The 22,917-nt window shown below is 41.7% G+C and overlaps 1 protein-coding gene across 1 annotated transcript in view; it reads left to right on the top strand.

Moving 5' to 3' along the window:
* Positions 1-22,917, top strand: part of ehbp1 (EH domain binding protein 1) — a gene marked incomplete at its 5' end in the record, with an annotated part of 139,893 nt that overhangs the window by 55,272 nt on the left and 61,704 nt on the right. Inside the window, 4 exons of the mRNA XM_083898167.1 lie at positions 13,072-13,250; positions 14,193-14,241; positions 20,703-21,512; positions 22,862-22,903. Of these exons, the coding sequence (XP_083754293.1) occupies positions 13,072-13,250; positions 14,193-14,241; positions 20,703-21,512; positions 22,862-22,903 (1,080 nt within the window). The remainder of the gene's footprint in view (positions 1-13,071; positions 13,251-14,192; positions 14,242-20,702; positions 21,513-22,861; positions 22,904-22,917) is intronic.

Here is a 22,917-nt window from a genome sequence, read left to right as displayed (position 1 = left end):
GAGAAGATGCATAGGGAGAAAGCCAGCTGTTATTGATATTTGTCATTTAGTGCAATCTCTGGCTCAGATGCATGTTGTTTACCTATTTCTTCAATGGCGATGGTCCTCTGTTACAGTCTCAGAGTGAGGTCAACTCCTGATGTTTCAGAAAGCAGTTTCTCCCTTAAATAGGTGATATTAGTGGTTCGTCTGAGCATCTTCATTCTTGTTTTTGCCACAATAAAACCTCTAAATATGGCATTTCACAGTTTGACATTGTGTTTTTGTTACCTTTTGCTGTTGTCATTCTCTACACGTGGTTTGATTGTTGGAAGTTCAGTTTTTCATTAGACGCTTCCAAGTGTTCGTTCCTACTTCCTGTCTGTGAGATATAGATCCTCGAAAGCGTCAAGTTTAAGTTTTGCATCTGTTGAAGGAGCTGGAAGGATGGAAATGTCTGTGGGATTAACTTAAATGAACAGAAAGAGTTCCTGTTGGGTGGCTTGTGAGCTCTGTCTGGTCTGATTCAGTCCATCTCTTCCCTGTGTGATCCCCTGCTCCTCCATTTGTTTCGTCTCCATCTCTATTTCGTAGGCAGACCACTCTACACTTAGATGCTCTGATCTTTGGATTTTCATCAGGTTTCCGCTCCATGAATTATTAGCCATATTTGCATATGGAGAAAAGTTGGAGCCTGGCATATGTCTGGAAGAAAGTTTGAGCAGAGAAGTGCTATGTTATGTTAATAGCTTCACAAAGAAACTTAAAAGAGGAAGACAACCTCAGCTTTCACTTGGTGGCACTTTATGGGTTATACTGTATATAAGTCTTTGTCTGTGCTCTATTTTATTCATGTAAAAGGAATAGTCAGGGAGTTTTGAAGGTAGATTGTAGGTTCTGAAACAGTGCTGTTTGTGCCATGGAAAAACAGATTTTAACCATGTTACAGAAGGCTCACCCAGTAAAATCTATTATTTATTTTGTTCTGCACTACCTTATAAATATGTTTGCCTTATCTGAACATTCAGTCAGTCTTTTCTGACTGAAAACTTGTCTTGAAAGTTTGTCTCTCACTCCCAGCACCAAAGTCCATAGACAAACATATGTGAGACTTATCCCCGCAAGCTAAAATAGCTGATTTCCTTTATGAACTTTGGTGAGCTGTGTAAAATCCTTCGTTGCCAGTTGAAAAAGGCTGTCTAGGGGTGAGATCTAAACTTTTTTTTTTTATTCTCGTCCCCACTGACAGCCAGTTCTTTTTTAGTGAGAACATACTTCCCATGTGTGATGCTGGTTCTCGGTGCAGACAAGCGCACCATGTAGACTTAAAGCAACACAAACTTTCACTTTAATCGGACATTAATAAGCTGTATCTTCAGTTGCTTGTTATTTATGCTAGTTTTCTCTTCCGTGGGTAATTTCTATACAAACTAGGCATAAATTACAGTCTCAACCATTATTCGCACAAAAACTCCATCTTTCCAAAGGTGAGAAACTAAACCAACACAGGAGATATGTTTTCTTTCTCCCCTTCAGTTGAAGGGCTTTGTGATTACTTATGTTAATCAAAGGGTTCAAATTAAATAGAGTTTTGCAGGTTGTGAGAGCTCCCATGCCGGGGGGAGGCAGAGGCCACAGCTCTCCTTCCTCTCCCAGACTTTGTTTTCACAGCCTTCAGTTCAGACTACCTCCGAATTGAAATTAGAATAAATTAACATTATTTAATTGAGTTCGCAGAAGGCTGCGATATTTCTTAATTAGCTTTCGCCGGGGTACACGGCAGGAGAGAACCACATCCACTCTGTGAGGTTGCCGTGACGACTGAGGGATGTTTTTGGAGGACAGAGGGGAGCCCAAGAGACAAGGACAGTCATCATTTGTCTTCTGATCCCTTGCCCTTTTCCAAGGTCTCTCATCTTGTTATCATTAAATCCACACAAAAGTTATTTCATTGTCTCTGATAAGTGTGACATACCTTTACACAAAGACTTTTAGATGGAGGACTTAAAGGAAGTAAGGCTCATGCTGGTGTTGTTAAATAGGCTAAAGGTATTGTAACTTTATTCTTGCCCTCATTGTTATCTTCTAGTTCCAAACACTGATGTTTAGAAACTATAACTTTGCATCTCATGATGTTTGATAAGGAAGTGAGATTATGAATTTGTGAATGAAGGAAGCATCAGATAAAAAGGATAACTAAAGACTGATCTAAACAGTCTGATTTGTATACATTAAGATGTGTTGTTTCATCGATCGGACAACGTGGAATCCATATCAGCAGTTAAACAGCCAAAGTCGTCCGTTTCTGTGACCAGGGTATTGAGGTCTCAGCGGCTCTTCTTGGCCACAGTAGCCTTTCCATAAGCTGTGTAATATTAGGAGAATAATCCTTGAGAGGAGTAAGACTAAGTCAGTACCTATCAATGTCTTCCTTTTCCCAGTGTAGACCCCTCCCCAACTGCTTTCTGCAGACTGAGTGGTTTGTCATTGGATCTTGTGGGAGAGAGGAGACCCAATTTCGACTCTCATGCTGTCTCGGGTCCGATCATTGGGCTTCCTGTTGTTGTTTCATGCCGTAGGGCATTGCTGTCATCAAGTTAGTTTGAAAGGTAGAAGGCATTTCTGACAACTGAGCAACATCAACTATTTCAGTCCTGCCTCAAAAACTGAAAAAAGTTTGAGGAAAGTTAAGTTAAATAAGTGATTTTCTGGATGGGATTGAAATGTGGTTAAAGACATGTCCACAAATCTTTTGATTTAACTCACTAAAAAGTTATACCAGACTTCAAGAAGTTGTCTTTTATTGTTGTGAATGTTGTGAAATTTTATTAGTAGAGATATTGATATGTTTAATAGTTTGAGCAAAAATAAAAACAAATTCAGTGACTATGCTTAATTCAATTTTATAGCCTGTTGCCATGAGAGGAGATGCTTGCAATCATGTGTGTGTTGTGAGGGATATATTTTGATCCAGTTACTGTAATGTGGCTATCAATTTCTACCTCCGCCTCTGTTGGGTATGTGTTGAGTTCACAAGTTAAGTACTGCGAAGAGCTCACTCTCCTCAATACCCACTCCGACTGGTGTAAAAGGGCCTTTTCGCAAAGCGCCGCTTGTAATCTGCCTTTGGTAAGTCCTCCTTAGTTTTATCTGCCAAGGATTACCTCACAAGCTGCAAGCAGGAGTGAAGGAAGGAGCCGCGGAGCAAGAGAGAGAGAAATGAAAAGCAAGTCAAACAGAAAACGATGAAGATGGAACAAAATGAAAACAAATCGCTGTGTAATCTCTGAAGGAGAGAGACCTGCTTTAGAGTTGAAGGGAAGTTTCCCTTGCCACTCATTTAGAGAGGGAATTGACTAATCCCTCCATGATTGATGTCTGCTATGAGAGGCTCTATAGCAGGCTAATAGGGCTTATGAGGATGACCAGAAAGTCCTTTGTGTGTGCGTGCCTGCGTGTGTGTGTGTATATGTGAATGAACCAAACCCTTTTTGTGTTTTTGTCTTGTGTGTCCCTCTATCCAGTGGCCATAGAGGCCAGGGGTTTGAATGACATAGCGGCCGAAGAAGGGGTAACTTTATCTTAATCTGGTCTTAATCTGCCCCAGTCCTCCAGGTGTGTGTGGGCTTAAACCCAGAATGATGCAGGGTTTTGGGGTGAGGTTAAGGGGGCTTCAAGTGAGGAGATAGAAGTCCATGCACTTGAAAACTCCTTGGTCCCTCAGAGGGTCTTAGACCCCCCGCACATTCTTGAAAACCACACTCATTTTTCATGCCATACCTTCCTCCTGTCATTCATGAGTAGGCCTTGCTACATTTTAATTGAATTAAACCAACCATTGTCCCTAATTCAGAAAGGATCTTTGAAGTACCTCATCAATTAGTTTGAGTGATTTGTCTTTCACATTTTGTGCATGTGTGTGTGTGTTTGTGCCTGTGTTTGAGGAAATGATAGTGAGCTCCGAAATGATAAGGCTGTAATTGCCTCCCTCCCTCAGTCGTTCTGTTATGGTATGCAGGTGCTACAGGAAATACTAATTTGTGTTTTCTGTGCTCAGCTCATTGGTTGCACGTGGGATCGATCTCTTAGCTTTCATTTTAGCATGCTTGTAGAAGCACTGTACATAAGAAAAAGAAAGTAAATGTTTTTAGTTTAGTTGGCTACTTTACTTTAATTCCCCTCTAGTGAACCCTATTAGTTAGTGGTCAGTGTTGGTTACAGTCAACACCGCAATAAAAGATGCCCAGTCAAGTTCAGTGAAATTTGTTGTTCAAACAGTTTAAGTTTGTCCATTAAAGAGTGGTTGTGTTGGTCCACATTGAAAAATATTGATAACTGTGAATGTTGGATTAACTGACAGTAATCAAAGTAATTGATGAAATGGTAGCTTTCATCAAGCAAGAGATGCAGGTCAAAGCTTCAGTTTATGCATGATTTGACTACATAACCATACACCTCATACGCTTATGAACAAGTGCCCTTGTGTACGGCCAATTAGGTGCTGCTAATGTTAACATGTTAACCAAAGAAATAAAAAAAAAATGATGTGTTCTCTGGTTTCAAAAGGTTGAAAAAGTGCCTGAAACCTGCATTCTCCTGAATGGCCATGAACGGGTGATTCCACTGATTAGTTGGTAAGTTAGTTAGTTCTGTACACACGGGTGTGGAAAACCTTACATCCATTTGCGATGTGACAGCGAAACAACACTCATGAAACACATTTGTGTTGATAGAATGTTTGAAATAAAACCAACCTTGCAATTTGAAGGATTTATGTCTCAGCAGCAACGCGTCATACATACGGAATCAGTCCGCCGCTGCCGGAAGTATAGTGCTGAGAAAGTAGCCCCTCAAAAATTAATGCGATGCGACGTTAGTTTTGTTTCAAATATTATTCTATCAACACAGATATGTACATCGATAGTCTGCCGTTACAATCGATTTGCCTCGGGTGCACTGTGGAGTCCGTATGAGTGTTTTTAATGCCATGCTAACTTGTATCATTGACTTGCGCTAGCCATAGCATCGGCGAACTCGGCAACTAGAAGAACTGAATGAAATTTCTTGAAAACGTCTCCATCACACCAGCTGAGTTGGAAAATAGTTCAAAATTCCGAACTATCCCTTTAAGGTCCTCAGGACCAGGTAGAAGAAAAGGTAGCTTCTTCCTCCACAATCTCATTCAAATATGGACTCTATTGGTTTTAAAGAACCAAGATGATGCTACGCAAACTGCTAAATTTAAGACTTCAAGTAGCAGTAGCATATTAATGGATGTTTGCAGGTGTCAAGCCCGTCAGGTATCTGAGCACCAGGGTCTCAATATTTTTCACTGATCATTTCAGTCATATACCATAAAGTAGTTGCTCACGTGTTCATTCACTCACACACTCACATAATCCTTTCCTTATTTTAAAGTCCTCATTGATTTCTCCTCCCACTCTTTCAGATTGCTCTTGTCTACTTCCTGCCTCTGTGTAGGATTTTCCCTCACCACACGCTTTCCCCTTCACTATGTGTGTGGATGCATGTGTATTCTGATCAGGAGTCAAAGGGGTGACTTTGTAATTATGTTCATTTTAATTGGCTGTGCTATCACCCCTCTCATCACTTTGGAGCCCATGCTGCACTGGACAATGGCAGTCTGTAGTGGGATGTGTGTGTGTTCAACTGCTGTGTCAAGATCCACTCACACACACCTTATACCCTCGCACGCATAGTCAGCCTCTTTTACTTGGAGAACATAATTCCTAATGTGGCCTCTTTAATGAGGTTTCCCTGCCCAGGCTTAGATTAATTGATAAATAGTGGTGTTATCAGAGTAGCCGATCTCTGAATCCATTGCAACACTAATTTGTTTGTTAAAGGAGATTAAAATGACATAGACTTAAAGCTGCCCCTCCTTTCTCTTCCTCCTCTGCCTCCTTCTCCAAAAGATTGTTTATCAGAGGAAGAAGAGAAGTTTGAAGAGGAGTCGAGAGGTGCCTGCACTTCGGATACTTTTGGAAAGTATACCTGTTAAAGGTGTATATTCATAACTTAAATGAAGTTGATTTTCTATTGTTTGATTCACTAGTGGGCCACATGGTTGGTGTAGTGGTTAGCACTCTTGCCTTTGCAACAAGAACACCCAGGTCAGAACACGGGCCTTTATGCATGGAGTTTGCATGTTCTCCGGATTCCTATCAAGGTAGAAAAAACATGCAATATGGGGATTAGGTAAATTGGACTAAATTGTGAGTGAGAGTGAATGGTTGTTTGTCTCTGTGGCCCTGTGATGAACTGGTGAACTGTCCCTGGCCTTTCATCCTATGTCAAACTGAGATTGGCGCCAGTGCCCCTCGCAACCCTCATGTGGAGGATAAAGCGGTAGAAGATGAGTGAGTGGTCAGTGCTGATCAGTCCAGTAATACAATAAATATAGTGTTGTACATATAGCTTGTAATACAGCTGCTGTTTGGAGAACATTAGCCACCAGGTACTACATTATAGAGACAAAATTAATATTTCCAAAAGTCCTCGTCCCTCTATCTACTTTTTTTTTGAGATCACAACCTGTACTCAGTGGGACATGTTGCAGTTGAGAATACCTTATCAGTGCTCTCATGTCATTACAGTGTGCCTTTTTTGAAGATACATCTCTATAGTGCTATATTGTTTGTTCTTGTGTTTTTTTTGCCATGGGTGAATGTGGCAACCCGTTCTTTAGTCTTGGAAGTCATCGAGCACCATGACAGTTGATGATACTGTTGCGTTTTTTGGATGCAACAACAAAAAGATAAAAGCGTAAACATATAGAATATCACTAATGCAAGTGTGACATCAGTGTGACAATATTAACATGTTAATAAGTAGATAAACTACATATATTGCAATTAATACATAGACAAATAGACACTTTGAAACTGTACTGGTATAATACTTTTGAGGCCTCATGTAGTGAGTGAGTGATGGATGTTGAGGAGGTGGGATTCATCCTCTTATCTCCTTCTGGATCTTTGTTATCCATAAGTGGGGAAAAAAAAGATGGAGATAGATTCATAAACGCGAGTGTTTATGTATGTATTTACTATGAACTGATGTTCTTTTTTTTCGTTGACTGATTTGCCACTTGTGTACCATCGACCCCCACTGCACTCACAGCTACACACCCTCTCAATCCCAAACCTTCCCACCATGTATGCCTTTTTTTTTTCTTCTCTCGCAGCCAAAGCTAATTTGCAGAGGCGTGAGTGTGGGTAATGCTACAGCTGTTTCCACGACAAGCTAAAGCCAGTGCTTACACCGCATTATGCCCCTGTGTTACATGTTAGACGAGCAAGCGGGCGGATGGGCACAGTGCAAGCTGGCACAATCGCTCCGTTGTCTCCTGCCTCCTCCAAACCGTGTTGCTTCATGATGTGTGTGTTTTTTTTATTTCGTTTTATTTTACAGTGCATCGTTTTTAATTCAATTTCAAGCCTTGTCTGTCCTTTCCTGTTCAGCCTTTTCCCCGCCTGCTGTTTTGCATGGTTATGCCTTTGGAGAAGAATAGGCCTTGGAAGCAAAATGATCCTGGAAGAGGAAACAGCTTTTCCTGATTTTTGCATTTTACATCTCGGCAGCCAACTGCTGAAAGGCCCTCTGTCTTTGCCTGCAGGTTCATTGCTACATGGGTAGCATATCTGTTTCTGAGCGAATCCTGACCATCGTTGTCATCATTTATGTGCAGCATGTGAAATTACATGAAGTCAAAATAATATGGACGAAACTGTTGGATGCCTTGCTCAAAAGAAGTAGGTTCAGAGCTCTGATGTGTGAAGGGTTGTCATTCTCTCTTTCTCTCCACACACATAAAACGAAGCCCGACGTAACGAAACAGTGTCTAAATGCACAGTCACACACGCATGCACACACACATGCACACACTCTTTGGATACAGCCCCTCCTCGGCGTGATTACAACAGTAATGTGATATTTCCTTTGTATGTTAATGTGTATTATTTTTCACGCTACATTCGCTTCCCCTCTCCTGATCCAGCCTTTTTCCACCCCGCTCCACCCTCATCCCCACCTTCCCCATTGTTCCATCCACTCTACGTCTCCATTTACATAATTGAACTTTTGATTGGACTTTGCTCCCTCCCCTCGACTCATGCAGGCAACGTTCAAAATCCAAAGCATAATTTCATGGGTAAGATGATGCACGGCTATCATCCTTCCGTTTTTTTTCACTCAGTCTTTTTCGAACGTGAAGCTGAGATTAAACAAATTGCCTGTTTTGATTGAAGGTACAATTAAATAATTGAGTGTGATGGTAGCTGGAGCCCAGCCAATCAGATGAGAGGTTTCTGAGTAGTAGGATGGACAGGCCACTTAAGTGCACTAACCTTTATCCTCTTAAATGTGAACAGGTATTAATGTTTTTCAAGTGTGTGTGTGTATCTTGGATAAGCCGAGTGTTACTGTGTGTTTGTTTTCCTTCTCTTAACCGTGTTCATTCTTTGGCTGAACGTTTATTGGGGATGTTATTAAAATCACCAAATCACCAGCAAAGTATCTGTCAAAAATAATTCTATTGCATTGTTCCCCTGTAGGTTAGTGACTCAGGATATAGTGTGAGGCTGCAGTGTATGCTTTAAGTTCAGTATGTGACTGCTGTTCAGAATCATTCTGTACATAAGAGCTTGAGTGATGTATATGCAGTGTCGGTGCTTTTTCTGTGTAGGTAGACACTGTTTTTCATGTGAAGTCAGTCTTACGTGTTTATGTATGATTTGCAGTGTGTGTGTGCACGCTTTTTTTCTTTCTTTTTTCTTCTTCTTATTTTTTGCCGTAGGCTCCTTGAGCGGATTACAAGTTTTAAAGAGTACGAGATTCAACACCTCCTCAAATCTGACACTCTCTGACACTGCTTTGAAGCCATGAAAGGGAGATTGGAAAGACATGGAAGCTCTTTTCTCTCCACAGAGTCGTGGGTTTATGTCATTGGGTTGAGGCCAGTTAAGTTTCCACTGAAGCGTTGCGCCCTGAAGTGAGAGACAAAGCTGCCACTTAAAGCTTTTGACTTGTATCTTTTTTATGACTAAGACTCGGACCGTTTTAATGGCATCTGTACTTCACAGTTGTTAAATGAAGTAAAATGACTTTGTTTGCTATTGTCCATCCTTATTTGGGACAACATGGTGACCCAGTTATATTCTATTTTTTTTTTTACTTTTTAGCCTGCCGTCTGAAATGTCCACAGTATTCAAGTGTCTCTGAGCCAAGGTACTTGTCATGAGCAGTGATCAGTCATTGACCTTTATCAAAACAGAATGAGTTGAACTAAAAAGAAAAGAAAACGTAAGACATATTTAAAACTTGTCTCACCCTGTCATGGCAATGTTAAATGTTGGCGAAGTAGGACTGACTGTTAGTATACTGTTGAACTCATTGTAAATAACTTATGTTTGCTAAGCTACTCTAAGTACTTAATGACTTCTGCCCTTTAAACAGTAAAGTAGATATTGGCTTTTCACCAAAACATAAAACCACCAGTCTCTAACGTCAACAGAATTGTTGCTTTGCTTAAGAAACAATTCTGCAACCTCGACCTGTGACAGTTTAACAATTTTCCATATGGTGATTCATCCGTTTTTTCGATTCCAGATCCCGTATCACATCCTGCCCTCCCAAAAAAACAAAAATCCCCCCCGACACCAGCACCAGCAGGAACCTGGATGCTTCCATTACCAGTTTTCTTTCTCCTATCTCATCATTCAGGCATTGTAGTGAGCTTAAACCCCGTTCTTTTTTTCTTACATCCTTTTCCCTGCTTCCACTTTTTTTTTTGCCCTGTTGGATGTATGTTGTTGACACTGAGGCATCTGGAATAATGGAATCTCTTGTCAGTGGCTTGTATTTTTTGCCCAGGCTGTTAGGGCTGTGTATAATAGTAGCAGAGGAGGAGGAAGAGGGGAGGTTATGTGCCACTGATAGTAATGAAGGTTGCCTTTTCATTTTTTAATATGGAATGTTTGTGGGCCGAGGCAATGCTCTCCGCTAATCCTACCCTCAAGCCGAGCCAGCTACATGGCTGTGTCACTGTAACACACACACACACACACACACACACACACACACAAGTGACATTCACACAGACAGATAAAACACACACACACAATACATACATGTGCACACCCTCCTCTAGGCAAGACGGCAAACTGTTTGATAAGTCAGGGTGAATTTCTGCTTCTCATAAAAAAAAAATCACTCCTATGTTTGTGTCTCAAGGAAACACAGCCAGTTTCTGTTGTAGAAGATATGCTATTTGTTCAATGTGTGATGGATATGAAAGCTGGAGCGCGTAGATGCATGTGTAAACCTTTATCAGGACAGAATATAATGGAACAGTCTGCCGATTGAGGGGAATTACATTAGTTTGTGTTGTGATGAATGTGTGGGTCACTGCGAGTCTCGTGCCACCATCATTGGACAAAAACATCACTGCTTCCATGAACTGGTTAATCGGGAACAAAGCAAAAAACGGTTACGTATGCCAACCAACATTATCTTCACCTTATGTCCTCATTAGTCAAGTGTTTCTCAGTGTTTTGTATTATTTTAAAGGGTTTTCTTTGAAGGCATTTTTAAGTGCCAATTATGGTTGCTGTTAATTTTTATGTATCTGTCATGTTTCCTGTTGGCTCACACACTTGTACAGAAGTAGGTGAGTTGGTGTGTATGAGTGAGAGAAAGAGAGAGAGAGGGAAACTTAATGTTTCCCCCCATTAGCTGTTTGTGTATGTGTTTCTTCTGGCTAAGGTTTAGGGTCTGCGGTGCTGGAGTGTGCTGTGTGTGTCTAATTGCTTTAATACCACCTGGTCTCTAATCCCAGGTAATTAGGGCACTCAAATTGGACAGCTACTTTCAACCATCATTTGAAAAAGGCAGAAAGGGAAGGCCTGGAGGAAGACCTCTCCACACTGCAACTCAACAAACACACACTCTTTTCTTAGTGACACAGAAACAGTAGCAAAAGCAGGAGGAACAAGTTTAGTGCAGTGTGTTGATGTGTTGGGGGAAATGCAGAGGAATGTATCATTTCTTCCCACGGCTTTTAGTCTGAATATTCACATGCTATTGGAGTAGTCAGTGTTATGTTTATTTCAGTTGTAACAGTGACTTCTCTGGTTACTTGGCATCCTTCATGTCCTCGTATAATAACTTCTAGCGTGCTATAATAACTGTTGACTTTATATAATGTTTCCCCTACTTCTTTTTTTTCTTTCATTTGTTTAAGTTGCTCAAAAGCATTGTCGAGTCCGCCTACAACGTGTCTGGAGAAGCTGTGAGGAAAAGGTTAAGGCCCTCTTTTAAAGATGAGCCGGAAATGTCAAGTGTCCATCCCTCAGGCTCCTGCTCCCGTCTCCCTGTGCTGAGATTGCCATAGGGGCCTGCATAACTCTCTCAAACGCACTGGTACAAAGGTTAGGAGCTGCTCTTCGAGATGGTCTCCAGACTCTTTCATCTGTTTTGGCCCTTGTGGCATCACGACAGGCTCCGGGCACACAGTCACAGGTTAAACTACAACATTAGATGAGCGAGAGGGCAGAATGGGCCAGGTGCTTATAGACTGCAGTGACTTACTGAGCCCTATAACCATCATGTTTTTGCATCTTAAAGTCTGTCATTAGCAGTGACGCATGTATCTAAAAGGTTGAATGGTTAGTACAAAGAACAAAAAGATAAACACATCCCTGTAAGTCCTGCAGCTTGTCATATGTTATGCAAAGGCTCTGTCATGTTCAAGTCAGGCAAGCATCAGATCACTCAGTGATTACGTCTGAGCAAGTTGAAATGACAAATTTACACTTAGTCAAATCTCCCATCACTTTCTGTCTTCATTCTTGTCCCTGCAGTAGCACAAATAAACCAACAGAGGGGGTTGGTTGGCCACTACAAGCTTCCTCACAGGGCTCAGACTCAGATTTTGCCGTGAGCTGTATTTCCTAAGGCCTTCACTGTGTCTCTTAAAAACTGGGTTAACTCGCTTTCGTGGTCAATATCACTTGTTGTAGAACCAACATCGCTTTCATTCACTTTGCACTTTCAAAGGGTAAGTAAAGGTTAGACTTTTAATCTTTCTATGTAACCATTTCGTGCCACGGAAATTAAACATCACCTGGCTGTGAGAGAAGTGTTGAGACCCAATTTGCATATTGCAACTATCATTGGGTAAAACTGAAGCCTGTGAATCATCTTACTTTATTTAATGATTTAGTGTTGAGCATTTTATTTGTATAACTATCAATGCCTTCATTATTGAAATTATGTTTAATAAAACTAGTGCTTCCTGTAATTAAAGCAATATGACTTATTAGTACTGTGTTAATGTTATTGTCTTGCACACAATGGTCATAATACCCTTGGATTTTTAAACATTTTTCATGGCCTTTTGATCTGCAGCCTCTGATGAATTTAATGAAATCTCAGTGACATTTCTGACATTAAATGATCAGAGAGAAGGAGCCCATATCTTTCAGCCCATAACCAGATTAGTGAATAGCCAGCTGAATAATCAGAATAGCGTTGGTTGAGCTGGCCATCAGAGGAAGACCAGCGTCTCCATTCCACCAAGGATTTGTGGGATTTGGAGTATGGGAAAGGAAAAAGGCCCCTAATGGTGAACGCTTTTCACCCAGATAAGACTTCAAAGGCAGAGCTAATTAATAATATGTTTACATTATCCACGGTCATACTCAGCTTTATGAATGACCCGTCATTAGAGTGCGTGTCTGCTTGTGTGTGTGTGAGTTCATTGTATGACAGTATGGTATGGTAATTGGGAGGGTGAAATTTGTTCAGTAACACATTTTTTGAGGAGAAGATAATAAACCAAACTCAGCTTTATATTTAAAACACATTTTTATGAACATTGAAAAAAAATGTAGTATGTGAAAAAATGCAAACCAACATCTTAGGTATCAATAGCTATGTTTTATTAACGCACATACTTGTTATAATGCAATAGAAACTATTCTTCACTTCCCACTCTATCTTCATGTCCAGTCGAACTGCCTTAATTCCTGCTCCTCATCATCTCTCTGTCTCTCCTCTCTGTGCCTACAGCCCAGTCCTGTCCCGAGTCCGATTCTCGGAGGGAAGCCGAACGCCAGCCAGTCTCTGCTGGCCTGGTGCCGCGAGGTCACCAAGAACTACCGTGGGGTCAAGATCACCAACTTCACCACCTCCTGGAGGAATGGACTGGCCTTCTGTGCCCTGCTGCACCACTTCAGACCTGACTCAATGTATGAAACACAAAGACACACACAGTTACTCCTCTTAAGTCACAACAGTGCCTTCCATTCACCAGGTCATCCGAAACATAGCTTTATTCCTAACCTTAACCAGAGCTAGTTATTATTTAAACCCTGATTTTAAGAGCCTCAGGAATTAAGTTCTGCCTTATTAGGACCAGGTTTTGTTCTCCATGAAAATACATACCAGGAAAGGTCCTAAACGGGGAACAAAAACAAGTACACACACACACAGAAACAACAAATGAATACCTCTTGTACAATAAAAGGGCTAAGGTTACAACCAGCAATTCAAAGTTGGGTGTCAGCCAGTTTTGAAGAAGACTCTGAGGTTTGCAAAAGGTCAGGTGACACTCTTGTATATTTATATTAGGCTCATTAGACTCATCACTTGCCTTATTTGATAACTTGGCCTCGTATTTGCACAGTTTGATCTATCACCGTTCCTGTTGGTGTGTTTTTATGAAGATGACAGATGTGTCCACAGGTTTTTGCATGCCGACTCAAAATCATGTTTGAATACAGAGTTGTATGCTTGCCGCCAGCGTTGCTCTCATCTTTGTGTGTGTGTGTGGTTATAACTGTGTCTAGTGTGTGTATGAAAACAAAATATTCCTCAGTTATTTTGTGTAAGTGTGTGTGTATGTAGCCCAGATGTACAGCATATAGAAAAGCTGAAGCCCCATAATCATAGCATCTCTTTGTGTGTGTGTTGTTTTGCCTTCACACAACGGTGTCTTTATTTTTTACATTGTTTCCACTTTATTGGTTCTGTTGATTGCACTGCTATAGCATTACATGTTAAAAGTCTAATGCAATTACATGTGATGCATATTTAAACACACTTCTTTCCCCTCTGCCTCCCTTTTTCTCTCTTTTTCCCTTCTCTTTCTCTACCTGCCTCCTCTCTGACCCTCCCCACTGTTCTTTCAGAGACTACAAGTCGCTCAATCCTCAGGATATTAAAGAAAACAACAAAAAGGTAAGAGGCAGCCACCGCTGGGCCCTTCACACCACTTAGCTTCCCCTCATCCACATCTCCATTTTGGTCTTATTAGAGAACTGCCATTAACCCCTTAGTGCGCATACACTGTTTAGTATATGTGCGTATGTTGTTTGGAGGGTAGAAATATAGATGAAGGCAGGCAAATGCACAAACACATGCACCACAGCCACAATGTTATATTAAGAGATGTGCCCCTGCTGTGATGTGTATACAAGGCTGTGTGTGAGTCACCAGGCAGAGGTGAGATAGTATCTTAAATCAGCAGCCAGCTGGGAGCTTACTAAACTGCTGTGTGGGTAAATAAAAATATATTTATCTCTTGTTGATTAGACTGTTTTGTTTGTAGCTATACGTACACAAGAGTGAAGGAGGGAGTTTTCATAGGAGCTGAAGAAATCTCAACCCACACACGTACCAAATTCCCACTGGTCAAAAAACGTTTACACAGGTTTTTGACCAGTGGGAATTTGTTTAAGCGGCATTCACTCTCAAGTCAAGTGATGCACACATGGTCTTCTATTGGCTTTATGGAAACAAAAGACGCACATTTCTTCTTCGCCTGCTTCATTTCTGGCAGCGATGCAAAGTCCTGCTTCATTTCTGGTGCAACGCTGTGATACGCATTCATCTTGCAGTCTTTAGTTTAGCCATTAACCATTAACGTCTTTGGCAAACCTTATTGTTTTTACAATTTGAGATAGTGTTTAATTTTTTTTTTTTACTTCTTGCTTTCATTCCTAATGTCACAAGTGATGCAGGATTGAATCAGAAAAAGCCTCATCCGGGTTCACTATCCCGGGTATAGCTCTTAATTTTAGTAAGAAAGAGGCTAAACAGTATGTACACACGTTGAACCCTTTGCTGAATAACCCATTCTCTTTAAAGGGTAAATGTACACACACCTATATCCCTCCTTGCCCTGTTATCGTATGTGTACATTCACAGTGTCAGGTGCACACATCACCATTTTCCTGTCGCACCCTCTGGCTCTTTGTGAGCTCATTCACTTTTTCATTACACATTTACAAAACACACACAAATGCACACTGCTGTTCTTCCCCCTTTTACTCTGTGACTACACACTCTCACACACACATATGTGTGTGCACACAGACACACAGGCGCCCTGTCCACTTTCTGGGCCTCAGGGCTACACAGAACGATATGCGTCAGGTTCCTGCAGCTTGATTTCCTCTTCTCATACACACTCTGGCTCTGTGATAACCTCTGGTGGCCCTGTTAGGCATGAATGCTACCCTGTTGACAATAACCATAGTGGAGGAAAAGGGAGCGACCCAATCCCATATCTGCTAACTGCCCCTCACCCCCCTCCAGGTGCTCGAGTAGCCCTGAAGAAATTGGTTAGATATATGTAATATGGGAATATGCCGTAGAAGGGTGATAGCTTGTGAATAGCTGCAGCACTGTACCATGTTGGTGTGGCTAGCTTTTCTGCAGAGATGGATGTACACCTTGTGCTGAGATACATTTGGCCAAGCAAGCCGTTTCTCTCCAGTGCTTATAGGAGGTCGCTACTAAATATGACCCCTGAGGGGTCTTATGTAGCAGTCAATAACCTGGATATACTATATACTGTGTATAAACAATATGAAGGATGTACCAAACATAGTGTTAAATGTGGAGAATAAGTATATATATATATATATAAACACACACACACACAGTGCTTAACAAATTTATTAGACCACCATCTAATTCAAGGTTTATGCCACAGCTATCCTACATTAACAGCATTTCTCAAAATATTTTTTTTTATGTTTCTGTAATGGTTAATACACTACTATGTAGAAGCTTGTATTGCTAAAATGTTTTACAGTAAAACAGAATATATATCTATATCTAAAGATATAGATATATACACACATATGGATGCACATTCAACAGGCCACAGCAGCACTGCGCTTGTTAAGTGAGATGGCTGCAAACAAATTGGACTATGGTTGAAAACAAGGAAGATCTCACGAAATGTTTCAGAAGTCAATTCTACTTCTCAATAAAAAAAATCCCTGGTCATTCAGCATTTTGACGGGATGAAAGCTCCTCTTCCTGACAAACACACAGCATACAACTTCTCCCTGACACGTCATCTGCATTTACTCCCAAGTGAAGGGGGTCGGTGAGGGGTAACGGCTGATATTGGTTACAACACTGTGTACTATTTATCAGTCTAATTATTTTTAGACTGAATCTAAAGGTAGTTAGCCCCACAGCATGAAGGGTCTCCGTTAAAATAATGGTTTGACCATGACCTCTGTCTGATATGCGTTGGTTTCCTCTGTGTACTCTGGCATCTTGCCACAGTCCGAAGACATACAGATTTGGGTTAGGATCATTGGAGACTCTAAATTTACCCGTTGGTGTGAATTGTTATCCTTGAATATTGTCCTTGTGATAGGCTGGTAACCTGTTCATGGTGAACCCTGCCTCTTGCCTTTTGTCAGCTGGGATTGGCTCCAGCTCCACCCACAGTCCTTTGAGGGATAAACAGTTTGATGTACTTTGGTTTTCCTAATCAGATTAGAGAACATCAGACGGGACTTAAAATAACTAAAAAAAAACTATTATTGGTTCATAAACACAGTGAAGTGCAGATAGTTTGTTTTAGTTCTTTGGTAAATCTTCATGTTCAGTGACAGAAAGTAAACTGATTTGCGCTTTATGTGACATGTTGGTGCCACGTAACTCTCACTGATGTGTGATTGTGGTTCCCTTTGAGCTCAGGCTAAAGGAAGAAGGCATAATGCATCGTATGGTGTCATGTAGCACCCTGAAGGTGTTGAACAGGAGAAGGGTGGCCTTGCCACTGCCTGCAAAGAAAGAGAGAAACACCACTCACACCAGGCTCAGGTGGGGATAGCATTGTGTGACTGGTGAGAGAACTCAGAGCAAGCAGGGAAAAAAGGGCTAAATAATAAAAAACAAACAAAAAAAAACAAGAATGTGTCTGTTTTCAGGGGAAATTAAAGTGTGTGAAGATTTGACTGAAGTGAATGATGAAAAGAGATGTGGTCACCATCCAGTGTTGCACAGAGATGCTTCTTAAGAATGTATAGAATTTATTGAATGGATGGCGGAAATGGAAATGCATAGAAACGACAACTATCTCTGCTTTTCATGGCTCGTTGATAGACATGCCACCTCCTCCTTTCACAGTCTATCTGTGACGAGTGATTGCAATGAGCTCAGACTGTGCTGCTGAATTATGACAGATAAGGACAATCAATATTGGGGTTGGGAAAAGGAGAGAAGAGGGGGGAAAAAAAGCAAAAGAATTGAATATTTAGAGGTGTTTCAGCCTTTGAAATGATCCATTATCAATGGATATGTGTAGCCTGTAGATGTATTTATACATCATCTGTGCATTTGAGGGTCCACTGCGTGATCAGAGCTGCGGTGTGTTTGGACGGCATGTGTGCGTATGTGTGTGTAATGAGGCCAAGGAGAAGTCATTTGTCATGCCATCTGATAGGGAAGCACCAAGCACCAGGCTAAAGCACCTCGAGCACAGCCGCGAGGGGCTGGGCTGAGGGGAGGGGTGTAGATGATTGACAGCGATAGATAGCTGTCAGTCAATGAGGGGGAGCAAGGAGCAGCGGCCCTGGGGCAGGCGACCGTGACATTTAGTCCCGACCAAAAGCTTTGGCATTTTCCAAAATCCACAAAAATGTTGCTCCAATTAAAGTGGTACTTGGAAATAATGAAAATGAACTTCTTTCACTGGCAATGAGTTGAAATCAGTGTTGTGTATAATTATTGTGAAGATATGAGGATTTTTTTCTTTTTTATCTCGTATTAATTTAATTATACATTAATAAAATAAAATAATCTATAATCAAGCCTTATATTAGTGCTGTTGTCTGGATTTAAAAAAAAAGTTGATACACAGCTGATACATGTCACCCCCTTCTGTCACAGGCTGCATCCCCTAAATCACTGGAAGTCATAGTTTGTCGGGCAATTTAGAATTTTGGATGCACGCTTTCCACCATTCGATGTGACTCACATGCCAACTTCTGTGAAACTTCTCCTGAGATCTGATTCAAATAAAACACAGTAGAACTCATGATGGCTATAGACACTGGCTTTGCTTATTGATGCTGTCAGAAAATGAGCAGAATTTCAAGAAAAGAGAGTGTTTCGGAAACAACCCTGTCTTTGATGTGACCCCATTTCATGGAAATATGCCAGAGTCTCGATACAGAGTGAAAACACACCAACAGTTAAACGTGTTGGCAAAAACAAATTCCAACCAACTATGGCATGCATTTACAAACACACTAAAACAACATGTTTTCTCTCAGCGGTCATCAGTGTCTCACTATCACATGACGGCACTAGTCAAGCTATGAGAGATGATATAGCAAGAATAAAGTTTGACACTCGGGTCAAAAAGACTGTAGCTCACAACAAGACTAACATTGGCCCTGAAACAAAATCCAGCTCGAGGGCTTCTTTCGTTCTCTCCCTCCCTCCTAGTACAGCGCTCACTTTCTCCCACTCTCGCTCTTTTCTCTCACTCATTCTTTCATTCTGTCCCTATTGAACCGCAAAGTTGTCGCTCTCTTTCACAGCCTGCACTGGGTGAGTGGGAAACAATGAAAGCACACTTTGCTCCCCTGAATACGTGTTAGAAACCCAATCAGGCCCTCTTATTCCCCATATTCTTTTCTGTCTTTCTTTTCTCTTTCACACTCCTTCTCCGCCAGGCAAAGGTGGGGGGAGTTAAACAGGCTCGCTGTAAAGGCAAACTCGTCTCTGTTCTCCCTTTTATTTTTTCCCCACCGGCACTTCTTTCTTCTTGCCTTGTCTTTGCAGGTATACGCACACTCGTTCGCTTGCTCTCTCTCTCTCCCGTGCAAGTATAAATGTACGCTCCGTCGTTACTATTTCCACCAATCGAAACAGACAAAAGAGGTGAGAGATTTGTCCCCACAAAGAACAACTTAATTGGTTGTAAAGAAATATCACCCACTTAAAAGCACTTCCTCCTTATTCTCCAGTTCTCCCCCTCTTCTCTCGTGTCTCAAGTTCCCTGTCTCTGTTACATAAACAAGTACAGTTGAAGAAATGAGATAAAGTCCATTCATCAGGTTATAACTGGATGTTCACAGGTTTGTTTTCCTGAGCTGTGTCCAAAATCGATTCCTTAGTCCTTCACTACATAATTACATGTTGACCTCTGTAATTTACTCTGTACTGACTCATAAATTGAGATTCCAGACACTTATATAGATGTTTTTCATCATTGTTGTGTGAATTTTACTGTACACTTTTATTCACAAAAAATGTTGATGAATAAAGAAGCTTATTTAATAATGTAGTGCACTGAAATACTTTTCTTGAGTTTGAAAAATTATAGCTTGCCATAAGCATATTTCTTTGCATCATATTCTGAAAACCCAAAAAGGTTACAAACCAGCCAATATTACAAATATACAACCTCTGATTAATTGTATATATATAACTTGGGTTTAGGAAATCAGACTTCATAAAGGATGCTGGATAAATAAAAGTAAGGAAAAGGGTTAGGGGAAAGAAAGGTAGTAAATGTCTTCAGAACAGTTGCCGGAATAAATTAAAGTTAAATACATGGAGGGGTGTTTGGAAGTCAGAGAGAGAGAGAGAGAGCGGGAAACTAAGAGACTGGAGATATCTGAGAAGTCAGTGAAACAAACGAGTGCTGCAACAGGTTGGAATGTGATCAACACTATCAAGCAGGCCAGATACAACCTGTGATACCTGGGAGAGATGGATGTGGTGTTTATGTGTGTGTGTTTGTGTGTGCACACGCATGAATGGAGGCAGTGTGTATGTGTGTGCGCGTGCCGTTAATCTATTTATTTACCTGTCATTGGCTGCGATAATGGTTTTCATCCCTTCTCTCTCTGTCTCTCTCAGTCTATCTGGTGATGGGGGATTGGGTTTCGTGTGTCGCTTGATAATCAAACCTGTATTTTCTCATCAAACTCTAATCAGACCAATTACACGCGTGACGGAGAGCGTGGGCAGGTTGATGTTGGGGAGCGATAAGCGCACACACACACACACACGTACACACACTCATGCACACACACTTTAGGATTAAGCGCTCTGTCTTGGGGTGTCTGCATCTCTTATCGGGGACATCCATCCCTGACATGACCTGTCAGCAGTCATGCCAAAGGTGCATCTCAAACACACACACACATGAACACCTACACACATGGATCATGTCAACAATGATTCTCCAAATACAACCAAAATCAGAAAAAGACCAGACTTTTAATTGCAACCCCCAAATTCATCCTCAGCTTTTGTATATAGGTTTTTTTTTTTTAACCAAATGTTATATGTAGGCTCTGCTTGTAACATGACTATTGTTCCATGGCTTATATGGATTTATAACACAGGGTTTCCTTTTTGAACTTTTTCTTTAGGCATATGATGTCTTTGCAGGCCTGGGCATCTCCCGTCTCTTGGAACCATCCGACATGGTGCTGCTCGCTATTCCTGACAAGCTTACGGTGATGACGTACCTGTACCAGATCCGGGCCCACTTCTCCGGCGAGGAGCTTAACGTGGTGCAGATTGAGGCCAACAGCAATCGCAGCACATACAAAGTGGGTGACTTTGAAACCGATACAAACGCCTCCATAGGTCAGGACAAGTTCTATGCTGAACTCGGTGATGTGCAGCAGCGTCAGGGTTCCTCTCAGCCTGCAGAATCTGATGATGGTGTCAACACGGAGGCTAACGGCGCTAAAGCCGCTGAAGAAGAGGCGACAGAGCTGGGCTCTGAAGTAGCAGCAGTTTCAACCAGCTTGCCAACAGCGGCATCCTCACCTCCTGTCCCGTCTCCACGTTCAGTATTACCTGCCTCTGCCACAGACTCATCCCATGTGACACCGCAAGGTTCTGAGGAAAGGGGGACTCTGCTCAAAGCCAACACTTTAGACATCAGCGAGTTACCACAGAGAGTGGAGAGAGCGATGGAGAAGGAGAGACAGCAAAAGGAGGCAGGAGAGGACAGAAAGGAGGGAAGTACAGATCCAGTGTCCCCCAACAGGAGAGGGATCTCCACGTCCCCCTTGTCTTCCTCACCACCGCACCAGAAACTTGGTTTTTCCTATAACAGGGACGCTGACCTCCTCAAGAAGAAAAGGGCCATCCTTCGTCACTCAGAGTCTGAGCCTGTCTCAGAGTCCAGCTCACCTCCCGTCAACCACACAGACACGCCTCCCAAACAGGTAAAACAAAAAACAAATCAAATCATCACCCAAAACAATCATAACAATAGAGAAAAGAAAAATGCTGCAAACAGGTACCCACTGTTCATTGCTGATCCAGAGTTTGAATATTCACAAGCAAGTCAGATATTTATCAAGATATTTTTCATGGAATTAGAAACACTGTACCTTAAATAACCTGTGACTCTGTCTGTGTTATGGAAGACTAATTCTCATCTTGCTACTTAAGTCAGGTATTAAGATTCTGACAGCGTTTACCTTCGAATAACAGCCTGTGCCCTACATGGATTGTTCAGTTTTTTTTATCCTGCACCCAGGCTTTGATTGAAACTTTCACAGGTACAGCAGTCATTAGACGGAGGATGTGGTGAACTTTCATTCCCTCCTGGCATTCGCTAAGCTTCAAATCCAGACCTTGTAGATGCGGTTGCGGAGATGACCGTTCCGAAATTCCCCCCGTTCTGCATTCGATGTTGTCATCGCATGTCTTGTTGCAGAGACCCAGACACATCAAGGCCGGGCCGTTAACCTGTGGCGACTATAGAAGGCACCGGGAAGAACCCCCTGCTTTGACATTTCATTATATTTTTCATTATATTTCTCATCCCTTCAGTTGATGGCAGTCGGCGCTGTGATTGCTCAGGCGTGGCGACGCTTTGCACGGAGCGCACCTCATCTCGTCTCTCACACGGCTCGGTGTGCACGCGCGTGCGTGCGTGTGCGCACACAGTCACGGGCAAACACACATTGAATACATCGCTGCCTGTGTTGGTTAACCACAGATTACAGCTTCCTGTTTACAAGTCAAAAGGTCACGGGGCAGGCGGGGGCCAGCAGGAGGGTTATGACAGCTATGACACCCCATTTTGATCTGCTGTTATCTCGTTAGCAGGACACATCCTCAGCTGCACCCCGTACAGTTTTCACTTGTTGAAAGGAAAAAAACATGTTTTGGTCTTATTAACAGTTTCGCTGTGATATTCCTCGGTCTAAACCAGAAGCTCTGTTTTCAAAAAGATTAAATTCTTGTTAAAGCTGCTCTCCACACAGTTGAGCCCAGAAAGAGTGGCTGTGCATGTCCTGTGTTTCCATCCACTATTGTATGAATCCTTTTCAGGTAAAATAAACCTGAAACCCGATTTTCTCAATAGAAAGGAAATATGCCAAATGGTGTTCAAGTCTGTGCTCGTCAAGCAGCGCGGCTGACGAACTTGCACAGGTTTGGTTCACCCAAGCAAGTAATGTTATTTATTGCATTGTTTTGACAAATACTTCATTTATACCTTCAGAGGTACCACAGGTATTTGGCTGCAAACTTGGAGTTCATTATGTTGTTTTCTCTTTTCAAGGAACCAACATCTGTTCCTGTATCAAGTCCCCCAGCTGAGAAGGTGGGTACAATTCT

Source organism: Microchirus variegatus, assembly GCF_963457635.1.
Source record: "Microchirus variegatus genome assembly, chromosome: 11".
Classification (NCBI taxonomy): domain Eukaryota; kingdom Metazoa; phylum Chordata; class Actinopteri; order Pleuronectiformes; family Soleidae; genus Microchirus; species Microchirus variegatus.
The sequence above is the reverse complement of the archived record's forward strand: the minus strand, read 5'-3'. Positions and strand labels throughout refer to the sequence as shown.